The 26,450-nt window shown below is 46.4% G+C and overlaps 1 protein-coding gene across 3 annotated transcripts in view; it reads left to right on the top strand.

Moving 5' to 3' along the window:
* Positions 1 to 7,043: 7,043 nt before the first annotated feature.
* The window catches only part of HSPA12B (heat shock protein family A (Hsp70) member 12B), a 56,835-nt gene continuing 37,428 nt past the window's right edge, over positions 7,044 to 26,450 (top strand). Inside the window, exons 1-3 of one of the 3 annotated variants that reach the window (XM_061583633.1) lie at positions 7,044 to 7,137; positions 17,365 to 17,426; positions 25,385 to 25,485. In XM_061583633.1, coding sequence (XP_061439617.1) covers positions 17,384 to 17,426; positions 25,385 to 25,485 — 144 coding nt within the window. In that variant the 5' untranslated portion in view covers positions 7,044 to 7,137; positions 17,365 to 17,383. Of the gene's footprint in view, positions 7,138 to 7,194; positions 7,276 to 17,364; positions 17,427 to 25,384; positions 25,486 to 26,450 lie in introns of those variants that run through there. The other 2 variants (XM_061583634.1, XM_061583635.1) reach the window with 2 other exon arrangements.

The following is a 26,450-nucleotide window of genomic DNA, read 5'->3' as shown; positions in this document are numbered from 1 at the left end:
TTGCTGTTCCAATTGGGTGGTGTTTCCTGTAAGTAGGGATGATGAAATAGTCTCCTCCCAGTGTGAGTCTTTTGTCACTCTACGAGGCCCACCACATTTATTATCTGACTTCATAAACCGCCTCATCCCTGCATCATTGAACTAAACACAGAGGGTTTTTTTAAAAAAGGGGCCTCACCAGAGGCACCAACAGGATTTTCTGGCCCCACTACACTGCATGTGGATTGGGCCCTCTGCCCCACTTGCAAAAGATAACACAAATTTGCTTATGCTTTCTGTTATATGCAAATTTGTATCCTCTTTTTGCTGGTGGGTTGGAGGGCCCCAAAATAAATCAGGAGTCACATACAAGTAATAAGATGTCTGACAGACAGAATGTCAACAGGTGAAGCATTCCTTCGAATTGCATTTCCATGCTAGAAAAGGCTTGACCTGTTGAATTTCTGCCTGTCACACAGCCGTTAATGGCACAAGAACTCTGCTGTCTCCCAATGCCATCCCTAAACCATGCAAAGAACTCATGAGTTTTCAACCAGTTATGTTCCTGTAGTCGGCCTTTCATCAAGGGTTGTTAAAACAAAAAGGGATTCCAAAGAGCTCCAAAAAGACCTCTCCAAACTGAGTGAATGGGCGGAAAAATGGCAAATGCAATTCAATATAAACAAGTGTAAAATTATGCATATTGGAGCAAAAAATCTGAATTTCACATATACGCTCATGGGGTCTGAACTGGCGGTGACCGACCAGGAGAGAGACCTTGGGGTTGTAGTGGACAGCACGATGAAAATGTCGACCCAGTGTGCGGCAGCTGTGAAAAAGGCAAATTCCATGCTAGCGATAATTAGGAAAGGTATTGAAAATAAAACAGCCCATATCATAATGCCGTTGTATAAATCTATGGTGCGGCCGCATTTGGAATACTGTGTACAGTTCTGGTCGCCTCATCTCAGAAAGGATATTATAGAGTTGGAAAAGGTTCAGAAGAGGGCAACCAGAATGATCAAGGGGATGGAGCGACTCCCTTATGAGGAAAGGTTGCAGCATTTGGGGCTTTTTAGTTTAGAGAAAAGGCGGGTCAGAGGAGACATGATAGAAGTGTATAGAATTATGCATGGCATTGAGAAAGTGGATAGAGAAAAGTTCTTCTCCCTCTCTCATAATACTAGAACTCGTGGACATTCAAAGAAGCTGAATGTTGGAAGATTCAGGACAGACAAAAGGAAGTACTTCTTTACTCAGCGCATAGTTAAACTATGGAATTTGCTCCCACAAGACGCAGTCATGGCCACCAGCTTGGATGGCTTTAAAAGAAGATTAGACAAATTCATGGAGGACAGGGCTATCAATGGCTACTAGCCATGATGGCTGTGCTGTGCCACCCTAGTCAGAGGCAGCATGCTTCTGAAAACCAGTTGCCGGAAGCCTCAGGAGGGGAGAGTGTTCTTGCACTCGGGTCCTGCTCGCGGGCTTCCCCCAGGCACCTGGTTGGCCACTGTGAGAACAGGATGCTGGACTAGATGGGCCACTGGCCTGATCCAGCAAGCTCTTCTTATGTTCTTATGTTCTTAAGTGGTCTGAGGCTGGCAGTGCTACATCCAGTGCGAGATCAGCGGTGGTGTTTCAGATGGCAGGATGGGGTGTCAAGAGAGATTTAAGATCAGCCAAGCTCCAGATGTCCGTGCCTGGATAAATTCAAGATGAATTTAATTGTTAAAAAGCAAGCAGTATCATGGTTGTTTATACCGCATAATAATTGCAGCAATATCATCAGCACTGGTCTGTAGTCACCTTTTTCTTTCTCTTGTTTTGCAAAAAGGATTTGGCCCTGAAGTGTTTATACCATCAGCAGCAACCCCCCCCCCCAAATCCTTCAATTCTCCATGCCCCCCCATCCTGCTGCAACTAACTTAACATCCCCACCCAACTGCATTTAAGAATATCTGAAGAGCCTCTTGGATCAGGTCCATCTAGTCCAGCGTCCTGCCTTTGCAGTGGCAACTGCGTGCCCCCAGTGGGAAGAGGCCCACAAGCTTCCATTAAACAAAAACACCATGACAAGGGCCTGGGTAGGAACACTGGGCTACACAGCAGCATTGTTATATACCACTCTCATTTGCGCCCGCCCACCGTCCCAGCAGCATTAGCAAACACACTTTCTCAACAGCAGTACAGATATGTTCATGATGGAATTGCTTTGCATTAGGAGTGGGGCTGTGCACCAGAGTCAGCCAAGGCCCAATTCAAATGGGGCCGATTTGGAGGTTTCTAGGCCTCGGCTGAATCGGGTTCAAAGACCCAGAGCGACTGGGGCTATCAGGGGGTGGGGCATCAAGCAGGAAGATGCAGCAGTCACGGCTCTCATTCCTGCCTGATGAGCAGAGGCCCCAATCCTCCGGGGGTGCGGGTGGTGTTTTGTAAGGGGCTTTGCTGCAGGATCCCGCCTTCTGCTCATGAGCTGGAGGAATGATCCTGAGGGATGCTGTTTTGCAAAGAGCTTTCCTGTACAGCCCTTTGCAAAACAGCATTGCGAAGGATAAACTGACCCCGCTCTTGCTCTGGGGGGGGTAGGGAGGGAAAGAGATGCAACAACTTCCCCCTCCCCTCCCTGTCATATGTTTAATTAAGGGTTTTTTTTACCCTAATTAAACATGAGCCAAGCCCCTGTACTTATTTGGGAGTGGCTCCAAGCCAGGGTACATAGTCCCAGGTCAACCCAGGGTGGGTCAACCTGTTGCCCCCCTCCAGATTGGAGCCTCAGGGCGGATGGGGGGGGGAATTGTGCACAGCTCCAATTAGGAGTTTTTTTAAATGCTTACATACTCAGAAAATTTGGGGGGAGTAAAATTAAAAAAGGGCATGGTCTTTGCTGCTACTTTTTGCTTTTGGGTGGGCATACTTATGCCCACTCCCAGTCACAGCTACACTAAAATCCTGCATTTTTCAGTTGTTTTCTCTCAGCAACAATCCCTTCCCTACCACAAAAAATGGGGGTGGGAGCTTCAAAACGAACCGGGAAGCCCCTTTGCAATTCCTGTTGAACTCAATGGGGCCAATGTAGTGCAAAACACCAGGGCACCAGGTTGCAGAAGTCACCTTGCTTGTGTCCTTCACTCTCAATGCGTTCCCACGCACTTCCCTTCCACGCGTCTCTCATCACTTGATGGGAAGATGCTTCCTCCCTTCTCTGACGCTACGCCAAGCGTGGAAAGTGCATGCATTGCATCTAGGTGGCTCTGGCCCTGTGGGCCACGGAAACCTCCAGTGCCTTCAGAAAAACAGCTGCTTTGGAACAGACCCTCCAGAGAAGCCTGGAAGCTGTCGTCAGCCTGGATGCTTTTGGCTGGTATAGCACAGTGGGGAGGAGAGCCTGGCTGGGAGTCCAGAGTCTGTGAGTTCAAATCCCCGCTCGTGTCTCCTGGGTGTCAAGGGCCAGGTAAAGATCACCCCACAGGGAGTGGCTCAGGGGTTACGTGCCCTGCCACCTGTGCAACCGTGGGCAAGCTGCATAGTCCCAAGGAGCCCAGTTGCCCCCCAGCTGGCAGTTGCGGACAAGGAAGGGTTTGGCTTATGCAGCTGTGGCAAGCTGAGCAGGCCCTAGCGAGCTGGGGAGGACTAGCCTCAGAGGGAGGCAGTGGTAAACCCCCTCTGAATACCGCTTACCATGAAATCCCTATGCATAGGGTAGCCATAAGTCGGGATCGACTTGAAGGCGGTCCATTCCATAATCCCCTCTCTTTGGACCAATCAACTGATTCAAAGTCTTAGGCTGCAATCCAATGCATGCTTGCCTGGGAGTAAGCCCCATTCTGATAAGTGCTTCTGAGCAAAGAAGGAGTGAGCGGAAGACTTCCCAATTCTGTGCTTATTGCATGTGCCTGTTCCACAAGTGTTGCAGGTGAGGGCCACGCCAGCCATGATGCAGGGGACATGTGAAGGGCCTCCCAACTCTTTAAAATGTTGATGTAGGCTGAAACAGAGGGGGGAAGCTTTTTCAGTGCAAGGGCCGCATTCTCTTTAGCACATGCACAGCAACACCTCATCTCTCCCTGTCTGCCACCGAGGCAAGCATGAGGTGTTCTCACAGCTGAAGGGCACCTTCCAGCCAGACAAAAGCCCTCCAGTGAGGGCCGAGTGAGTCCTGTGGGCCAGAGGGCCGTGTTCAGACCACGGGCCAGGCATCCCCCATCGCTCATATAGCCGATTCCGAATTTGATTGGAGCAAAGGCAGGGCGAGGGCTTAGCCCTTCCCCCTGGGCTGAGCATTCAGTCAAAATCATCCAGGCTGCTTTTTAGGGACTGGCAGTGCAATGCCATGGATGATTACTTAGAGGCAAGTCGCACTGTGTTCAATGGGGCTTACAGTAAGGATGCAGTCCTAGCCCCATTTATCTGGGAGCAAGCCCCACTGAATTCAATAGGACTTACTTCCAAGCAAACACGGTTAGGATTGCACTGTAAGCTTGTTTAGGATTGCAGCTCAAGTATCTTGGTTCCTAATACTGAGGAGGAAACGGCTTTGCTGGGGTTTTGATGGCTGAATCAGTCTATCTGCACTCTGTGTGTCACTTCTGAATATGTTCACCATCTCATTTCTGTACAGTAGGGCCCTGCTCTTTGGCGTTCTTCCAATATGGCAGCTAAAATTAGAGTGAGGCCTCACTCATACGGTGCTTGTTCCGCTTTTACGGCGTTTTTCGGGTGTTGGGCGCCATTTTATTGAAGGAGTTCCGCTTTTCGGCCGTATGAGTGGGGCCCTACTGTACTGGCCTGAGGGTTTTAAAAAATCTGCTCCCAAATTTGCCTTTTAATATATGTATTTTCTCTCAAAATTTGAACTTTTAGGTGTAGTTTTTGAAACATATTTTGAGAGACAACAGTTTTGGACCATTTGGGAGTGCAAGAGATGGTAGATAATTAAGTTCTGATCCACACATTAGTCCTGGAGGGGCTGATCGGGTGAATTCATTCGGGATTTTCAAAAATCGAATTCCTCAACCTTCCCTAATTGTGTTTTGAAAACGGCCCTCAAGGCCTGGGATGAAGAATGCCTGGTCCCAAATGGGCCTGCCAACCTGCTGAGGTTGTTATCAGAGGCCGTTCCCTGCACGCCCCATCACCAAGGCAGGCCTTGTCTGTAGAGGTAGGCGGCCAGCTATGGTGTACCCTCCACAGACCTGAACAACTGGTGCCTACTCTAAGGAGTTTTTGAATTGTATTTTGTCTCAACACATAAATCTTTCCAGCTAAGAAAGACATCCCAACATTTGGAAAAGTGCAAAAGCCAAGGGGGTAACTCAGTTTTGATCTGCCCATTGACCCAGGAGATGCAGATCAGGTCAGTTCATATTGGAGTATGGAAAAGCTGGATCTCTTAAACATCCCTAGGGATGAGCTGTGGTGAGGAGAAATTCATGGCACATATATCTATGGGGAAACACTTACCTGGATTGCCTCCCATGTCTCAGAGCAGAGGGGGCCAGTTCTATTTTGCCTGCACCACTCTGCTCCTGTTTCCTAAGATTCATTCCCCTGAATCTGTTTAGCATGATGACCCATCCAAACAGACAGTGTTCCATGGATTGCTCAGATGAGTTTGTTTTCTGCATATTTAGCTGGATTGTTCCAGATTATCTTCTTGTGATTCTCAAGGTCTTGTACAGAGAAGTGTTTAGTGCTACAGAAAGACGATATAATTTCATCCCAGAAAACTGAAGGTCGCTTAAAAGATGGATGAATCTTTGCTTGGACAGGGCACACAGTCTAGGAATGGGGGAGAAATTCAATTTTTGTTTGAATTTTTATAAGAAACTCCCTAATTCGCACTACTCAAACCAATACACAAACTGAAGTATAATTATCCTTTCAAATTCACATGGCTCTGAGTTTAATGATGCAGTTCTCCAGCCAAATATTGGGCATAAAAATGCATGTATTGGTGAAAATAACGTACAAAAATGCATTACATTACATTAGAGGAAATTGCTTGCAAAAAATGTGGATGTTAGAACCGTGTACAAAACTTTGCACTGAAATGATGACAATTTTTGTCAGGATTTTAAGAAAAAAAACACAAATTGCTGTGGAAATATGGAGAATTTAAGGAGAAAAGGAGAGAGCCGAAACGGACAGATTCATCCCTCCCTAACGCAGTCATCCTGCTTTCACCTCTGGTAAACAGGTTCCACAGGTTTTAGCATTGTTCCAAAAGCCTGCCAAACCTATTTGACCAGAGGTGACAATGGAACAAAACAAAGGGGTGTGTATGGGACCCATGGGGAAACAGCCCTCTCCCAAGCTGTTGTTCCTCTCCAGCTGCAATACTTGTGGCTATCAGAGCTGTGTAAATGCTGGGGGGGGACTCTATGTAGGCAACCTCCCACTGGCTTAAGAGAACCAGATGGGCAAGAGTGTCACCAGGCGATAAGAAACTGTCTAGGTGAAGTACAGGATGCTCACTGCAGCTGGGTGTGGGTGGTGTTTTTTTTCTGTGTGTCCCCCTCAAACGTAAGAGGAAACCGATCTTTTTATTTTATTTATTTATTAGATTTATTAGTCACCCATCTGGCTGGTTGTCCAGCCACTCTGGGCGACGTACAGATCTTAGGAGGCACACGATGCGGCACAGTTAACCTTCTCTCTCTCTCTCTCTCTCTCTCTCTGCATTTGGCTTGGGCGCCTGCCGCTCTCCACCCCAGGCCTCTCTTTCAGAGCCTGTGTCGGAGAAGGGGAGGGTCCTCCCCACATGTTGTGTCTGCTGCTCTCAACATCTTGCACATTCCTGCAAAGAAATCCAGAGGGAGCCTCCCTACATTTGAGGGGGGGGATCAGCATTGCCCTGGGAAGGCTCCTGCTCAGCCAAGGCGTGCGAGGAGTTTCGGTTGCAGTCCCACAGGAGAGCAGAATGGCAGGCCGAGCCCCCTGCCCCCCTCCCTCCTTCCCTCCCCAATCCTGTGCACATCTGCAGCTGGGTTTGCAATTTGAAAGAGAGCCAGAGCTGGGCTGGGCCAGGATAAGGGGGTGGGGAGGGGAGCGGGGCTGGAGGAAGCCAGAAAGGAAGGCAGAGTAAGGCTGGGAGGAGAGCTGGACTGGGAGTCCGGGGCCAGGCAGACGCTCTGGGTATGACCTGCCGCTTACAAGGTAAAGAGGTGGCATTGGGGGGACCCACGGGGGAGGGGGGCACGGGAAGCTCATGGGTCAACCGAATCGGAGAGCTTCATCCTTGCTGTTGCGTTTGGGACGTGCCCATGCAAAACACTCTGGCACCGGGCTTCCAAGGTGAGCTAGGGTGTGGGGTTTTGGGGGGGGCAAATCCTGTGGGTGAGAATAGTTTTGGAAAGGGGGAGACAAGCTGTCAAAGTTCAGGCCATCCCAAGGGCTTCCTTGGATGCAGAATGCAAGTGGCACCGGGGATGTGGATTAGTGGCATTGCTCGTCTCTCTTGCTTTCGTGGGCCGATGAAGCTGGGGCAGGTGGGGCGGCCTTGGGCTGAGGGGTGTGGAGGTTGGGCTCAACCAACCCAGAAGCCCCCTGAGTGGGCTTTGGTGTTCGAGCCATTCTTTCTCAGCAGTAGCCAACCTCAGAAGATTGTTGTGACAATAAAAGGAGATAAGGATAGACTGTCAGTTGCATGAGATAACAAAAGCCACAACAAACAATCTTTCTTCAGGGTGAATCGGTGGATTAGGGGTCTCATGGAAGAATGCAGTCTCGTTTTATTTCATTTATTTATTACATTTCTATCCCACCTTTCGTGCAAGGGAATCAAGGTGGTGTACATAGTTCTCCTGCTCCACACTGTATCCTCACAATAACCCTGTGAGGTAGGTTAGGCTGAGAGATTTTGACTGACCAAAGGTCACCCTGTGGGCTTTATAGCTGAATGGGTATTTGAACCTGACCTCCATAGCCCCAGTCCAACTTTCCAGCCAATTCATTACATTGAATGCTCTCGTTTTCACTCTTTTTTATGTAAACCACCTGAGATTTCTTTATTGCATTGAGGGCCCCTCCACTTCCCTTTTATTGCACATTCATGACAATTTGTGCTCGGGATGGTTACATATGATCCTGCTTCCAATACTGTTTGGGCCTGCAAAGAAATTGGGGCAGACATACTATTTCATTTCCAACCAGTGCATCTGCCGTAACTTCCTGATGAAATCCTGTAACGTTTTGTACCCCAAATGTTCTGGTCGGTTTTTGTCCTGCTTTTGTTGCACTAGAGCCCCTCCGGACAGCAGCAGAGTAGTGGCATTGTGGAAGCATTGCAGAACAAACGAACGTGGAATTAATCTACCACTAGTGCACTATGATTGTGTCAAGAACATGTTGCAGAATATACCTGTAAGAAAACATCAGTCTGGAGGGGCCCTTTTTGGTATAATTATAAATTAATGCGCCGCACGGGCTCTCACAAGGTCTGGGACCTCCCTCCCCATTTCAGGAGCCATTCTCTGGATTACAGCTGGGGGGGACGGACTTCCTGGGTCCCATAGAATGATCAGAGCTACCACCAAGCTGGTGGAGGAAGGAGTACAATAGTTCAGTATTAGAACATCTTCCTTGCATGCAGAAAGTTCGATCTTCCAGGTTCGACCCACAGCATCTCCAGGTAGGGCTAGGAGACCTGCTGCCGGTCAGTGTTGACAATAGTAAGCTAGATGGATTAATGATCTGACCCAGTTTGAGGCGGCATCCTGTGCTCCTATATCAGATTATTACTTAGATATTTATTTATTTATTACATTTATACCCCGCCTTTCTTTCCATGATAGAAACCCAAGGCGGCTTACGTGTGGTTCCCAGGCGGTCTCCCATCCAGGCACTGACCGGACCTGACCCTGCTTAGCTTGAGCAGGGAGCTGGCCTCATGGACCTTCAGATATTTATTTGAGGAAGGGCCATAGCTGAGGGGTACAGCATCTGTTTTGCATGCAGAAGCTTCCAAGGTCCGGGCTTCTCCAGGCTAGTTTTGAAAAAGACTCCTGTCTGATACCCTGGAGAGCCGCTGTCAGCTAGCGTAGGCAAGACTGAGCTGGATGGGTCAAGGTCTGATGCTGTAGAAGGCAGCTTCCTTCCTTCCTATGCTCCTCTGAGAGGAGGAGGCCCCAAGGACACAATCCACGAGAAAGCCCGTCTGCACAGGACAGCACCACTGAAGGTGTAGAAGAGGAAGCCCCAGGTCCAAAGTCAGGGGCAAGGAAATAAGGTATGCAAGCTGCCTAACTGGCACGTGCAGCAGGACACCCATTTACTGGGGATTTCCTTGGATGTGGGGTGTAGATGTGGGGAAAGTATGGGGCAATGGGGAATTTATTTATTTATTTATTTATTGCACTTATATACCGCCCCATAGCCGAAGCTCTCTGGGCGGTTTACAGCAACTAAAAACATTAAAACAAATATACAAATTTAAAAACACATCTTTTTAAAACAATTAAAAACACAATTTAAAAATTTAAAACAATTTAAAATGACTTTTCTGCCCTTCGGTTACGCAGCTCAGCATAGCCAGGGCGCAGGCATTAGCTAATGATGCTTGCACCGGCGTCTCCCTTCCCAGGGTGCCTGCAGCCCATCACAGGCTGGATTCCATTACCAGCTCCATTCACTTGGGATTCCATTACCAGCTCTGGAAAGGAAGTGGGGTTGAATAATGTGATGCGTTATTACAGCCTTTGCCGACTTGGTGCCCTCCAGTTGTTTTGGATGACAACTACAATTGGCTGATGGGGCGTTATTGTTCAAAACATCTGGAGGGCACCAGGTTGGCAAAAGTCTGCAATACTGGACAGAGCTTTGGGTTTGCCGTGGGCTAAGTCTCTTCCCTGGAGCAAAAAACCCTCCCACACCTTCCCTTTAGCGGTGGCATGAAGCTTTCCACTAATCACAACATCTCAGTATTGGGGAAAGCTTCTCTCGTGTTCCTGCTGGTCAGCAGCTATTGATGGCAGAGAAACCTTGCAGAAACATCTGCCAAGTCCAGTTGAAGTTCCCATTTGGGCAGTTGTTAAGGAGTTGCCAAGATATTGGCTGGATAATGACTTAGGTCTGCAGGCCATCATGGAACAGATGTACTTGGGGGGGGGCTTCTTCCTTGATTATGAAGGACCCTAGAATTTCAGGATCTCATCCTTCCGTTTTGAGAAGAGTGTAAGAGAAGCCCAGTCGCTAAAGGGGAGGAAGTTGTTCCAAACTGCTCCAGGAAGTGAAATCGAGTATCCTGGAAAGAATATTGGCCTGAGACAGTAGGAACCCATTAGAAAGTCCCCATTAAACCCCCTTTAATCATTTCATGGTATTCACTAGCAAGGTCTTGGATGGGTATAATTCACCCACCCTTCAAGACATGCTTGTGTTTCACAAAGCAGATTGTTATGAAATGTGTCCCTGACAATCACAAGAAAAGCACTGTAAACACTACATATTCCATGATGCAGTGCACCCTGACAAATGGACACACTCCTGTGGGCTGCTAAATTTTGGGTTAGACCGAAAAGCATCAAAGAAAATTTGTCTCATGCCTCTTGATCATCACACTACTTCTTGTGAAATGAGGGCTATGAAGCAGCACTCATTTTCATCATTTAGGGGCTGTGAATGTGGAACATGGTGCTGGTAGTTCTTCCACATTAATTCCTCATGAGCTGTGTAAAGAAGGGCAAGATTCTGTTATGGAAGGAGAGTGTGATGTAGTGAACAAAGTAGTGTATTTTGGATGTGCAGCAGACCCTCACTTGTTTTCTTTCTTGTCCTTTCAAAAATATGCAATATGTAAACACACAGTAAAAACATCTGAGCAATGCACTGAAGCCCTCAGAAAGTATAGCCAAATATAATGGCTTGTTAGCACTTACCCAACGGTAAGAGAGAGGGAAAAATGGAGGTCAGGCATGCTGCTCAAGGGCCAGGGGTGGGTACAAATTTTCAGCCCGAGGGCTGCGTTCCCTTGTAGGGAACCTGCATGTCAGTGATAGGCAGGGCTTGAAAGAAAAGTGGTCAGAGCAGTGGGTGTTACTCTTACTGCCTCTGTACAGTGGCTTATGTTCCAGATACCCCAACGCCAGAGGGTTTTACGCACAACACCAGCATCTCTCCATTCAGTCAAGCAGGAGGCATTGGCCCAGTTTGCACATCGCATTCAAACAAAATTGAAAACAAACGATGGTGTAATGTGAATGAGCATCATGCAAAAGTTCTCATTCTGCTCCTCCCCCGCTCATGCTGTGGCCACGTCATGGATGGAACAAGCCAGAGAGGACTTGTGGCTTGCCTCCCCCAAACATGGGACAAGGGATAAGCCAAGAACAAACCTTGGTCGTTGCTTGTGGTTTATTTGAAGGAAACAAGCTAGGAGCCCAGATCTGAATGACACAAGAAGCCAAACTGGCTGCTTTTGTCCAACAGAAGTGAGAGAGGAGCACCACGGGGAATCATATTTATCGATGTATTTATTTTATTAAACTTTTGTCCTGCCTTTCCTCCCAAAGGAGCCCATTTTGAGCAGCAGGCACCACCACAAACCCACATAGAATATGGTCTTATCACTGGCTACTTCCCATTATACTTGAACAGAACCTCCATGGTCAGGGGCAGTGTACCTCTGAACAGCGGGTTCTGCAAACTAACTTCAGGGGAAACAGCTGCCTTCATGCCCTGTTTCTGGGCTTCCCAGAGGCATCTGTAGGAAACAGGAAATTGGGCTACCAACCTCCCCCAACCTGGTGCCCTCCAGATGTTTTGAACTGCAACTCCCACTAGGCCTGGCCAGGTTGGGGAAGGCACTTTCCCTCTGATGCACCTTCACCAGCCCAAACTGTTCCAAGCGAAGTCACAGGGCAGTCTTCTTGTTCAGTTAATTAAGCAGCCTGCACCGTCCCAAAGACACAGAGAGGACAACAGTATTTTTTGCACAAACCAATGTTGAAATTAAAAGATGGATAAATCACACTTTGTACATGTCACATGTCCATGTAGTGCTTGAATGGCATGTGAACGCTGGGCACATACAGCCCTAGGGTAGGATGTTTAAATTCAGGTAATAGTTGTTACCTACTGCAGAAGTTCTGCATTTAATCTACAGTGGGTGGCAGTTTCAGGTTCAACCAGCTTCCCCCAACCTGGTGCCCTTCAGATGCTTTGGACTACAACTCCCATGAGGCTGGGCTGGCTGGGCTGATGGGAGCCGTAGTCCAACACCTGGGGGTAACAGATTGGGGAAGGCTTGACTATGTCATCCCACCTTGGTCTGAGCCAGCAGGCTGTTCCTGGTTATTGTTTTTTTATGGACTCCATCAGTCACTGACTTTAACTATTCATAAAGTTGGGGGAAAGTGGTCTTGATGGGTGAGAAATTCAATTCAGTTCGCATTTCAAGCCAAATTATCAACTCTGCACTTTCCGAAACAATGTGGGAACAGAAACACAGCCTTATCTGAATTTTGCAATGCAGTTCGCCAACCAACCAATGTTTACAAAAATGCATATGAGGGGGAAATGTGCATATAAGTGAATATATGAGTTAAAATAACATACAAAATGCATTATATGATGAGAAATTGCTCCCTATCCTACTGGGAGGAAGGGCAGGATATAAATAAAATAAATGGATGGATGAATAAAAATGCCTACAAAAATGTGTTTTATTGGGAGAAGTTCACGCTAAAAGGATGGAGAATTTTCATGAGGATTTTTTTTAAAAAAAATGGAAATTGCTGCACAAATGTGGGGAACTGAATTTAAGATTTGAAAAATGAGAATCTGAGAGAACCGAAATGGACAGATCTTTCCAACCCTATTCTTGGATTCCAGTTCTGCAAAAGGGATTCTTCTCAAAAGGAAAGCCCACAATTCTAACAATTCAGTATAATCTCCTCCACTTTCCCACAATCCCCCAAATGGACCAACTGCAGTTCATTTCTGTGAGCAAGTTGTACTTGGCAGAACCCTGGGAGATTTACTGTGCTCAGCAACTATGATTCTACGCTGCCACTGAAACATTAACCATCAGACCTTTTTCTTTACTAGCCTGTTGCTGGTCCTTTGCTGGAGACAGCAAATGGTTTAAATGCCTTATCAGCGAGAAAGCAAATGGAGTGAGCCAAATAGTTTCTCAAGAGTGATTGTGAGGGGGGGAAACAGGCAAGCCACTTTGCTGAGCGCTTTGTGTGCTGGAAATTGCTACAGAAGCGAATGATAATCCTGTCTTCGTGGTTGCTCATTTGGCTTCTGTTCAAAATGGTGTTTCCCTCCACCATGGGGAGGGGAAGGAGGGGACAATGCAGTTTCAACCAATCTAATGTTTTTGTGGTTCTGTAGCAATGCCCTTTGATCCCGCAGATGGAAATTATAATATATGTTCACTTTGCCTTTTGCATCATAGGAAACAAAATACTTTCACTACCAGAAGTCAGGGTGAAGGAGCAAACATATGCAGGGCAGGAGAGAGACAGAGAGAGATGGAAGGGGGATTATTGGTACAATTCCTGGATTTAATGCTGTGTCTTTCATGAATGCTTGAATCCAAATACTCTGTTGCAACTGGTGTGTGGACCACATAGCTTAAGTAAACTGAGTTCCTGGAGAATGGCCTCTAACAATTCCTAGAATGGAAGGTGCCAGTTCTACTTGAGGTTCACATCCCCTTGACTTGGAACTCAAATGTGCCAGGGCAGGCCATGTCGAAGGAAAGGCACTCTGCATCTGTTCAGAGGTCCTTTTATTATCAGCAGAGCTTGGAAAAGTTACTTTTTTGAACTACAACTCCCATCAGCCCCAGCCAGCGTGACCACTGGATTGGGCTGATGGGAGTTGTAGTTCAAAAAAGTAACTTTTCCAAGCTCTGTGCCTGTGCTCTGGAACTGAGGTCTGGCACTCAAAAGTGGTTTGGGGCTTTGCCTGTCTATACCTTTAGACCCTTTGCAATAATTCCTCAGTCCATCAACCTGATGATACTTTTTCTTAGTGATCTATTATTGGATGACTTATTCTGAAGAAGTTTTCATTAAAAAGGCAAGCACCTGAGATGCCTTGTAAAAGGCAGACCATTGGTCCATCTAACCCAGTTCTGTTTACTCTGACTGGCAGCAGTTTCCCAGGTTTCCCCCCACACACACACAACTTTGCCACCTGATATTTAGCAATACACATTGCCATCTAAAAAGCATGGAGTGTAAGATCATTAAATTCATGGTCTACAAGTAGCGCTGTAGAATATTCAGTGATCTCAGTAATCTTTGTGACCAAATTGAAATCAATGTTTTATGTCTCTCCCCCCTCAAAAAACAACAACCTTTATATTTAACAGAGAATGCCTAAAGCAGTTTGCAAATTCAAACACACACACTCAGACAATGTAGAATATCAGCACCACTGTATATAAATTGTTGTTGTTGATGATGAGAATGCTAACACAGCTCAAGCTCATCTGCAAGTTAGTAATAATAATAATAATAATAAACTTTATTTCTACTCCGCCCTTTTCCCAATAGGACTCAGAGCGGCTTACAACTAAAAGCAACACCATTAAAACATACAGAAGTATACAATTAAAAAAGAATTAAACTATGAGAAAAATTAAAACCATAAAAGATACGTTAAAAACAGCGGACAATTTAAAATAATAAAATATTAAAATATTTAAAATAATAAAATCATATAATATAGTCACCAATCCTATGACACTTAATCCTGGTTGTTCTCTATCCCAAATGCCCATTGAAATAAAACAGTCTTTACTTGTCGCCGGAAAGACGGCAAGGAGGGAGCTAATCCCACCTCACTCGGACGGGAGTTCCACAACCTAGGGGCGGCCACCGAAAAGGCCCTATCTCGTGTCCGCGTCATATGTACTTGCGAAGGTGTGGGGAGCACAAGAAGGGCCTCACCTGAAGATCTCAAATCCCGGACAGATTCATGTAGGGAGATACAATCTGTCAAGTTAGTACAAGCCTTGCAGAATCTGAATTACAATAGGTTAGCTGCAGTGGCTTAGCTCCTCACCTTCTAGAAAGCTCAGATCTAAGGTTTTGCAAGCAGAACTAGAAATGCCGTATCTTCACTTCAAATCATTTATCTACAATAAAGGAGACAGTAATACTGACTGACCTTGTAGGGTTGTTGTAAGGATTAAAACTGTATATGCCTGTGAAGCACTTTGAACGCTTGATAGCACTACACAAATTGGTGGTGATGAGGCAGGTAGTATGTGTTTCAAGGTGAGTGAGGCGCACCCCAAATCCAAAAGTTGGCAGGTTGACAGACCACCAAATTACGTACCAGCTTTAACTTCTCTAGTGTGTACGGAGCCTGCACGGTGGAATGCTGCCTTAGTTGGTGCCGCTGATGCCTCACATAATGTGGGTGTTCTCATTATGAGATCTTTGCCACTGATATCTTAGCATTCATTTTCTTTCCCCTTCCCACCCATTCCTGCCTCTCTATTTATAGGTAACACAGTTGCGGAAATGTTCCCGCTCAGAAAAAGCTGGGCAGCTGCAGTTGTAGCGTGAGGTATTTCCTCTTGGGGCTTCCGGGGTTTGGCGCTGCCTGTTTGGAACATTGGGTGTGGGCTCCCCCTCCTCAGATAGCCGGTGCCTGTTGTTTGCCCCCCGCAAGCTGGGAATTAGTGGTGTATCAGTTCTGATCATCATGAAAATGCGTGTGGGTTTTTGTGGGCATTTCTTTTCATGGGTGCATTTTTCTATGCAATTTCACCAACTACGCGCATTTTTGCGAGCAGTTATCCCCTAACAGAATGCATTTTTGGACCCATTCGTTGGCTGCAGAACTGCACTGCAAAATTCAGGGAAGTGTGAATTGCAAAGGATGGCTGCGTTTCTGTTCATGTATTGCTTTGGGAAGTGTGAATTTATAGGTTTGCATTAAAATACAGTTTTTTCTAGGTTTAATTGCTAGGGGCCATCATAACATCCAGAGGAAATGGGTATAATGCACTGATTATGGAAGGGCCTTAGCTCATTGGTAGAGCATCCACTTTGTATGCAGAAGACCCTAGGTTGAATCTCCAGCATCTCCAGGTAGGGATGTCTGACATCCTGGACAGTCAACAATATTGAGCTAGATAGACAAATGGTCTGACCTAACTTGGTATACGTCACCCTGGGCTGCTTCTGGGAGGAAGGGCATGATATAAATTTAATAAACAAATAAATACACGGCACTGATGTAGCAATGTGGGAGGCAGGGTGGTGGGACCTTTTAAACCCAGGCCAGCTGTGAGGGTGAGTACTGTTTGGGAGAGTGGAGCTATGTGATCTGGGCCAGTGTCAGGTCACAGGGCATATTTGTGGCCTGGGGTAACAGGTTGACGTGGGCTGCAAGTCACGCCCCATGACCCAACCCTATCACGGAGTTGGAGCTCCACCCTCCCAGAGACCCTTCTGAGCCCTAGGGGCTCGGGTCCATGCCCTACCTGGCCACCCACTGGTGCCTTGCCTGCAAATCGGGCAACCTCCAAACTGGTCCATGTCAAATCAGGCTGTTCTAACAAAGCGCTGAATTGGGGTCTGAACAGAATCTTGTGCTGAGTGCAGATACCTACCAGAGACAGACATTCTATGTCACTTTTAAAACAACCCTTTTCAGTGCTGTCAAATTCACACGTTCAGCTGCCAATTATCAAAGCCCTTTCTGATGTCCGTCTGATTCAATTTGAATTCTTTGTATTGAATTAGTCTTCAGGCCATCACAATATGAATACACAATATACAAATACACAGGCTCAGTAGTGCATGCATCCAGTAATGACACGTCCCAAACTCATATTGATTGAGTTTATATGCGGCTTTTCCACAGCTAGCTGCGCCCAGAATGGCTTGCAACAAATATCAAAATACGAAGTACAAAACATAACAATAAATTCAGACAGAACAAAAGACAACAACTATTTAACAAACAAAATAAATTCACTATTACAAAAGAAATAATCTAGATTTATATGCATAAGTGCAAAGCAAAAAAAGAAAGCCAGCCAACAGACAATACAGCTCCAAGTGCTGCTTTTGCTGCACTCCAAAGAGCCCCACAGGCTGGCTTAAGTATAGTTTTTGTTTGGGGGGGTCCTCTCACCAGGTTAGATGGCTTATAGCTGGCTCCGTCTTCTCTCCTCCAGAGGAGACTCATAGTAAAGTTGTGTAAGGGAGCCTGTGCCTGTCCAGATGTTTGAAAGTTGTGTAAAAGATCCCATGGCACCTCCGCAGATGTTCTTGGACTGCAACGCCCATCACCCTTCTGGAAATTTGAGGGGTCTCAATGTGGTTTCAGAGGGGCTGGCCAGCATAAGGGCCTCTCTATGACACTATCGTCAGAGCTCAGATTTATCTGAATGTTCTGTTTGTTTTTCAGCCAGGAAGGTGCTGTGAAGATGTCAGCCCTTGTAGAGCCTGCGATGCACACTCTCCGGATCGGTAAGAAACACTGAACGGTGATCAGCGGCACAGAAAACAAGTGCCGTGAGGAAAAGCTCCGGGAACTGGGAATATTTTAGTCTGGGAAAATAAAAATAAAATGGAGGCATGATAGCACTCTTCAAATCTCTGAGGGGCTGTTACATAGAAGAGGGCAAAGACTTATTCTCCCTTGCCCCAGAGGGCAGGATCAGATAGATTTTAAGTTACAGGCGGGTAAATTTCAGTTGAACATTAGGAGTCACTTTCTTGATGGTGAGAGCACTTCAGCCATGGAATGAATGACATGGGCCCCATCTCGACCATGCATTTAAAGCAGTATCAGAACACTTTAAACAGTCATGGCTTTCCCCAAAGAATTCTGGGAAATGTAGTTTGTGAAGGGTGTCGAGAGTTGTTAAGAGACCCCTTTTCCCCTCACAGAGCTATAATTGCCAGGGTGGTTTAACAGTCAACTGCTCTTCTCAGGGAACTCTGAGAATTATAGCTCTGTGAGGGGAATGGCACCCGTAACAAACTATTGTTCCCAGGATTCTTTGGGAGAAGCCGTGACTTTAAAGTGGTCTGATACTGCTTTAAACGTATGGTGCAGATAGGGAAGGGTGCTGGGCTCTCCCTGGCTGGAGGACTTGAGGCAGACTCTAGAGAGCCACCTGTTGGGAATGATCTAGCTCTGGATTCCCTGCATCAAGCGGGGGAGGAGTGAGGGTTGGACTACATGACCTCCAACACCCCCCTCCAGTTCTGGGATTCTGTGGTATTTTGAATGCCATCCTGGGTGCTGATCCATGGATCAAACCCAGCCTGACCCTGCAGTGTTTGCCTCGCTGTTACTTAAGCACTGGGCGGTACTTCAATCCAAGGCCAAGAAAAAGAAAAGATAACTTTTTTGTTTTGACGTTTTGATTTGGCAAGCTCAGCTGTACTAATTCCTGAACTTTTTGAGGAATTGATAAGTGTCTGAAGCCATGGCTGCAACAATGTTAGGCTCAGGGTTGTCTCCAGAACAGCCAGATGCAAAACAAAGCAGTTGCTTAGGAGAGGGCATTTCGGAAAGTGTTGAGATATATGGCAGGGCCCTTTCCTTACAAAGCCCCAGGATCTTTTTTGCTGGGCCCCCAATCCAGATCAGGACCACATTGGGGGGAGCAAAGGGTTAAAGCCTTTTTACCCTCACCTGGGGCCTTGATCCAGATTGGGGCGCCAAGAGAGGGAAGAGACTCTTGACTCCTGCAGAACTATGCAATTGAAGTCCAAATGCATATTTCAGAGCTTTATAAGAAAATTCTTGTTTAAGAAATCTAGTTTCTAGCCCTTAGGTAGCCAAAATAGATTTCCAGGGACCAGGAGGTGGGACTTCAGTGTCCTAACCTTCCCCTCTCCATTATCAGCAAAGCCAGAATAAATTATGCCAAAAAAGCAAAAGAACCACACCAATTTGCAAGATTTATGCAAGGTCATAAGAATAGCCCTCTAGCTGGATGAAGGTAAAGCCCAGTCGAGTCCAGCACTGTCCTCTGTTTTCACAGTGGCCAGCCAGATGCCAGTGGGAAGCTTGCAAGCAGGACATGAGCGCAATTTCGCTCTTCTCACCCGAGATTCTTCCCATACACACACACAACTTATATTGAGGCATTCCGCCGCCGGCACTCTGAACATAGCCATCGTGGCTAGTAGCCTTTCCAATGGGTGCAGAATTTTAATTCCTTTAGCATGGAGGATGCTGGGCACGCTCCTGAGCATTTCAGCTTACCTCTGGCATGATTTATTTTTTACACTTGCAATTATATTGTTTACTTGGAGCTTACGTATCATTTTGCAATGCAACCTGTTTGCCATATGAGCTCAGTTCCATTTCCTTTGATCCCAAAGCAACTATTCATTTGTTCGGCCGAATGCCTCTTCAATTTATCACCTTCCCACCCCCCCACCCCCACATACATATAAAGGCCTGGTGGAGAGCCTTCTCTGAGAGCATTGGCTTTTCCATGTAGGTTTTTTTTGAAATCTTGGCTGGCTTCTCCTTTCTTTGTATCCAATGAAATATTAACACGACAGCCACCGGAGACAGAGAAATCCACTTAGGGAGCAGCCGAGGAGGCTGTCATGCCATGCGGCTCCCATCATTGATTCTTCACAGCGAGTGCTCCTGCAAGTAATCCCTGGAGCTGTGTTTGGAAAAGGACAAAAAGTGAGATTTTGACAGGCTCATAAACCCAACCCTTTTAAAACCCTCAACTCAAGACATTCAAGCCAGGAGCTGGGGTGAAATGACTCCCTAAAGAGTTTATTATTTATTTATTTAGTCCATTTATATACCATTTGAATTTAAATAAAACTCTAAGCGGTGTACAGCAAGTCAAAACATCTTAAAACAACAACTACAAAAAACAATCAATAAAATACAGTTAACTGAACAAAACATCCTCATTAGTGTCAACGTAATATAAACATTGCATATAAAATTAAGTACAAGATATACAAGAAAAAATCATAATATACATAATAGACTAAACAGAATATTCCTTACATTTCAAGGAAAAACAAACGTGTTAAAACAAGCTTATTTTTAAACATAACAGATTAAACAAATCAGATTTCTGAGTTGTCCTTCCCAGGATGTTGGTGGTCGGGGTAGGACTGGAGCCTACCTTAGGGTACGGGTAAGGCTTGTTTGTTTTCAAAAGGAATGGTTGTCTCTGTGGGGTACAGCCTTCTCCAACCTGGTGCCCTCCAGCTGTTTTGGATTACAGTTCCTATCCTCCTAAGTTGACTTGGTCTCTGTGTAACCCCTTAACACAGGGGGAACACTCTAGGGGTCCAGATAACCCCAGTCAGATATGCCATTTCTTCCATTTCTGAATCACCAGCCCATTCCCCCTCTTCAGTGACTATTTGCTGAATATGATCAGTATCCACGTCCTGCAAATTCTGAGCAGCAGTCCATGTTTTGCATCTTTCCTTGGCTTGATGGGGGTTGGACTTGATGGCCTTACAGGCACCTTCCAACTCTACTATTCTATGATTGACCCCTAGCCACAACGCGAGGACCAGGAAACCCGGCCAAGGGCTCATCAGGTAACGGTTGCCCATCAGGAACAGGTGATGGGCAGTCAAAGGCAATGGGCAGTCGAAGGCAGCCCCAGAACCAGGTGTGACACAGACGGTGACTGAGGGTTAAGCTCTACCACCCCAAGCGGAGGATCACATGCAGAAGTGCCCTTTAATTCTTTGGCCACGTCTGAGTTGTAGCCCAGCTGGAGGGTGCCAGGTTGAGGGAAGGCTGGGGCAGATAACATTGTTTATTTATTTATTTATTTATTTATTTATTTATTTATTTATTTATTATTTAATTTGTATCCCACCCTTTCTCCCAGCAGGAGCCCAGGGCAGCAAACAAAGCGCTAAAAACTCTTTAAAACATCATAAAAACAAATCTTAAAATACATTAAAACAAAAGAGCATTAAAACATTTAAAAACAACTTTTAAAAAAGCTTAAAAACATTATTAAAAAACATATTAAGCAATTCTAACACAGATGCAGACTGGGATAGGTCTCAATCTAAAAGGTTTGTTGAAAGAGGAAAGTCTTCACAAGGCGCCGAAAAGATAGCAGAGATGGCGCCTGCCTAATATTTAAGGGGATGGCATCACATGGCAGGCAAGGGCAGAGGCTGGCACAAATACCCAAGCCGGGAATGGAATGGAGGCCAGTTGTGTTGAGGGCAGTCGAGGCTGGTCCACTCAGCTCAGCCTGCCCTCACCCAGCCCCCACCTGCCTGCCTTCTTACTGACTCCCAGCCCGGGGGGGGGGCTGGCAGCCAGCTTCCTGTTCCTCCTCAGCCTCAGGGTTGCCCCTTAGAGAACTCATCAGGGAGGAGGAAGAAGAGGGACCCATCTGCGATTGGGCTCCCTGCCTTCCGTGCCCCCAGTCCCAATGGGCACCAGCTACCACTGAAGGAGTGAGGGGTGGGGTCAAGACAAAACCCGGAATGGCAATATAAAAGGGGGAGCCTGAGTCTTTATATGCCTTTAAAATTAAACTAAAAAAACTTGTTGTTGTGTGCCTTCAAGTCGATTACGACTTATGGCGACCGCATGAATCAGTGACCTCCAAGAGCATCTGTCATGAACCACCCTGTTCAGGTCTTGTAAGTTTGGGTCTGTGGTTTCCTTGATGGAATCAATCCATCTCTTGTTTGGCCTTCCTCTTTTTCTACTCCCTTCTGTTTTCCCCAGCATTATTGTCTTTTCTAGTTAATGCTGTCTTCTCATGAGGTATCCAAAGTAGGATAACCTCAGTTTCATCATTTTAGCTTCTAGTGATAGTTCTGGTTTAATTTGTTCTAACACCCAATTGTTTGTCTTTTTCCCAGTCCGTGGTATGTGCAAAGCTCTCCTTCAGCACCACATTTATAATGAGTTGGTTTTTCTCTTATCCACTTTTTTCACTGTCCAGCTTTCACATCCATACATAGAGATCGGGAATACCATGGTCTGAATGATCCTGACTTTGGTGTTCAGTGATACATCTTTGCATTTGAGGACCTTTTCTAGTTCTCTCACAGCTGCCCTCCCCAGTCCTAGCCTTCTTCTGATTTCTTGACTATTGTCTCCCTTTTGGTTAATGACTGTGCCAAGCCATTGACCTTTTTAAAAAAACCCAAAAAACTATTAAAACATGACAGTATTTACACTCTTTATTGTTTAGTCCATGGATGGGCACCGTATGGCCCTCCAGAGGTTTGTCGGACCCCAACTCCCTTCATCCCTGACCACTGGCCATGCTGGCTGGGGCTGATGTGAGTCCAGCAACATCTGGAGGGCCACAGAAGTTCTCAGTTCCTGAGTCATTTAGGCTCTTTGCTTCAATAAGTCTTGCACAGCAAAATTTCCCTGTGGGTTAATCCCCTTCTTGGCGAGGGAGGAAGAGGGTGTGGCTTGAGCTTTTCACAGCAGGCCCCAAAAGTGCCTCAGACCAGCTTTGGCCAAATCGGACCCTGAGATCTGAACTCTGTGGCAGGCTGCCTAACTCCCCCTCCTCATCTCCGAGAGAGGCCTCACTGCTGCCAGGGGTACAGATGCTGGCCGATAAAGTGAAAGCCGACCCCCACACACATACCTCCTCCCCTGAACCAACAGCTGGATCTTGTCAGCCAAGAAGCAATACAATCTGGCTGGGGGGATTGGGCAGGGAGGGGAGCAATTAACTTGATCCCCTAATTGGAACCATATGTGGTGCCGGGGAGTGCGGTCTATGTGCCGACGGGAGGGGAGACATGTCTGCCTCGTTAAGCTTGCATTGCGTGGGCGAGATCAGCCATCTAGCGCACTCGGGCCTCCAGCACCACACGCACACTGCTCCAGAGCCAGACTGCTTTGGTTCATATGTTGAGAGAGGGGGACTTCCCAGCCTCCCTTCAGCTTGATCTGAGCTCTTTCTGGGAAACTTGCAATCTGCAGCCTCTTGTTTGTTTATTTTTTCCAGCTGTTCTAAAAGAGCCGGGTGCCATCCTTATTCTTTAAAGCTGTTCCGAAAGCGCTGGGTGCCATCCTGCTGTTAGTTAGATGCAGGCAAGCTCCATTCATTTCAATGGGAGAAAAGAGCCACTTTATACATTTGGAAGAATCAAGAAGGAAAGCTCTTCCTGGTTGGTGCCATTTCAGGTGGCTGGATTTGGGGGGACAGGAGGGCAGGGGGAAGAGTTGTGATGACTTCTTAGGGTGGGTCGTTGGGAATAATTACATCCATCAATCATTTGAAACTGTAAGGTCAGAGCCGTCGGTTGTCAGAGTTGTAGCCCAGCAAAATCTGGTGGGCACCAGGTTGGCAAAGAGTGATCTAGAAGCACAGACAGCATTGTTGGGAGGGCACTGCTTGTGGCTGATCATAAAGGTCATAACTGCAATGCTGCTACAACTATGCCCTCTCTCCAGAAGAACTCCTTCCTTCCTTCTTTTTTGCTTCCCTCCACTATCAGCATTTAGATCAGCCTCCCCCCCCCCCGTCTGGGACCCTCCAGGTAGTTTGGACTACAACTCCCATCAGCCCCCAACTACAGCCCCAGCATCATACAGCCAGTCCAGGGATGGGGGAGAATTTTGATTCAGTTTGCATTTCAAGCAGAACTTATCAAATTTGCACTTTCTGAAACAATATGAGAACCAAAACACAACCATCCTTCGAAATTCGCATGTATTAGAATTTTGGGATGCAGTTCACCCGCTAAACAATACTTACAAAAATGCATATATCAGGGGAAAGCATGGATAAAAATGAATACACGGGTGAAAATAACAGGCAAAAAGGTGTGACGTGATGAGAATGTCTTGCAAAAATGTGTACCTTTGTCAAAACTGCCTTCAAAAATGTGTTTATTTGGAGGAATTCGCACTAACATGGTGGAGAATTTTCATGAGGATTTTTAAAAAATGTTGCAGATCACTGTAGAAATGCAGAGAACCGAATTTAACATTAGAAAAGTGAGGAACTGAGAGAACCAGAACAGACAGATCTTTCCATCCCTAAGCCGGCCTAGCTGGGACTGATGGGAGTTGTAGTCCAAAACAACTGGGAGGTATGGGGGAAGGCTGATTTAGATAGTAAGCTCCTCAGGGCGGGGACTTCTCTTGCTTTATCTTATGCAGCTCTCTAAAGCTCCCATGGCAGTGGTGCATCTATGTGTTTCATCAGGACAACAGTAGGGGGAAAGTGCTAATCCTTGAGCACCGCAGTCCTAATTCTCCGCCCTGCCCCCAAACTGGCAATTTCCATGTGATGTCAATGGCTTATGTGCAATTGGCATCCCATCTACTTGGGTCCTCAGGATGCTGATGACTCTTGAATAGCAATACCCCCAACATAGGGGGGGGTGAGGTCTTCCAGTCTCATTAGCTTCACGGTTTGAGGTAAATCTAATCTAATTGTGTGTTTCAGTGATGACAATATTTTACTGAACAAATATCTACCACTGTGCTGTCTTCTGCTCCGCTAGCCGGCTATCATCATTACCTCCCTAAAGTGCTCTTTACTTCCTTTTACATTGGAAGACTGAAAAGCAACTCGGTGATTTTTGGGGGTGGGAAGTTGCAGAAGCCTCCGACAACTCCATTTTTATAACTGGCACTCTGACAAGGTCTGGTTATATATCAACAAATGGCAAATGTCTTAAGAGTGTGTGTGTGTATGTGTGTGTGTGTGTGTGTGTGTGTGTGTGTGCGTGCGTACGTACAATGCAGACCTTGTAAAGATCGCAAGAGTGACTCTGAGAGAGTAATTGAGAAGGCAAACAATTTATATACATTGAGCATAACAATAATGGTGCATAATTAGTGCATTGTTAGGAAGTGACACAGTGCAAATTGCTTTTCTCTGCATCCAGTTGGTGGAAAAACTAAGATCCCCATAGCTCCAAAGCCTTTCAGAAGCTGACAGAAGATTTGGAGCTTGAACCCCCATGTTCACGCTGGGAAAGTACAGCTTTTCCTGGAGCGACAATGAGAATTGGTGCCTTGAGAAAACATGGAGGGCTATCCATGTCCATAGCTTAGTGGCAGGGCATCTGCTTGGCATGTAGAAGGTCCCAGGTTCAATCCCCAGCAGCATCTCCAGTTAGGGCTGGGAAAGATTTCGTGCCTGAAACTCTGAAGAGCGGCTGCCAGTCAGTGTGGACAATCCTGAGCTAGGCGGACTGAGGACCTGTCTCAGGATAAGGCAGGTTCTTATGTTCCTCTCAGATCCTGACTTTCAGCCTTGCAGAGAAGTTCCTACACAGATCCCTGGAAGAGCAGCTTGCGGTATAATATCAGTAGCCTGAAAGACAGCAAAGAAATGACGCTGCGACAATTAAAGAAATGTGTCCGTTCCTGGTCACCTAAACGAGATTCTGGCTTGCCCTTGGTGATCAGGAGAGTGGCTTTTTACAAGGCTCCCTCACTGTGTCTCCTTATTTGCCAGGTACAAATGGTGAGCAGTCTCGCACCCCATCTCCGCAAAACTCTCCCAGACTCCACAATGAAAGCTGCAGCATTGCCCCTCTGACACCGTCCCAGTCACCGGTAAGCAAAAGGACGGCATGCTTCCAGACTGAGATGCTACGGCAAACCAGTTCAGACCAGTTCCTTGGGGAGGCTGACAGGCAGGCCATCACAGTGAGAATCCATCTGCTGTTGCTGATCTCCTGGCGCCTGTTAGTCCAAACTTGCCTGTGTTCAGATGTAGAGGTGGCCCTTTTGGCTACTGTGGCTAGTATCCATTAAAAGACCGATCCGCTGAGTATTTCATATAGTCATGTTTAAAAAGTAGATGTTACAACATCCTGAAAGTCCACAGGGCATCTGCAGCAGTATGAAACGCTTTCCTTTTGCCTGTCTTGAGCCAGCTATCTGTTACTGTTTCATGTATCTTGCTTTCTATTTTGAGAATGAGCAAATAATTTCCCCCTATCGGCCAACTCCACACCACAATTTTATGAACATCTTTCATGTCCTCCTTCACTCTCCTTCTTCCTCTTCTCTTCTCTTCCCCGTCCCATGAACTCCCACTATTTACACTGTTGTTAAGTCTGCAGTTTTCAAAATGTCCAGGAAACCCTTTGCACGTCACTGCTGTGGTTCCCTGGAACACCAGCTGAAAAGCCACAGGTTTGAGCTTCTCTTTATAAGGAAGATAATCTGCACCCATGAATTGTCTTCTTCTTTCTGCAGCTCAGCTGCATCCTTTTGCAGAAGGCACACTGTGTGCTTTAAATTAGGAATAGCCAACCTGGTGCTTTGCATGGACTACAGCCAGAGTTTGGAAAAGTTACTTTTTTGAACTACAACTCCCATCAGCCCCAGCCAGCATGGTGCTGGCTGGGGCTGATGGGAGTTGTAGTTCAAAAAAAGTAACTTTTCCAAGCTCTGACTACAGCTCCTATTTTCCCAGATTGTTGGCCATGCTGGCTGGGGCTGATGGGAGTTGGGAGTCCAATAACATCTGGAAGGCACCATGTTGGCTACCCCTGCTTTAAATAATGTTGTCC

This window comes from Rhineura floridana, chromosome 9 (assembly GCF_030035675.1).
Source record: "Rhineura floridana isolate rRhiFlo1 chromosome 9, rRhiFlo1.hap2, whole genome shotgun sequence".
Lineage (NCBI taxonomy): Eukaryota > Metazoa > Chordata > Lepidosauria > Squamata > Rhineuridae > Rhineura > Rhineura floridana.
The sequence above is the reverse complement of the archived record's forward strand: the minus strand, read 5'-3'. Positions and strand labels throughout refer to the sequence as shown.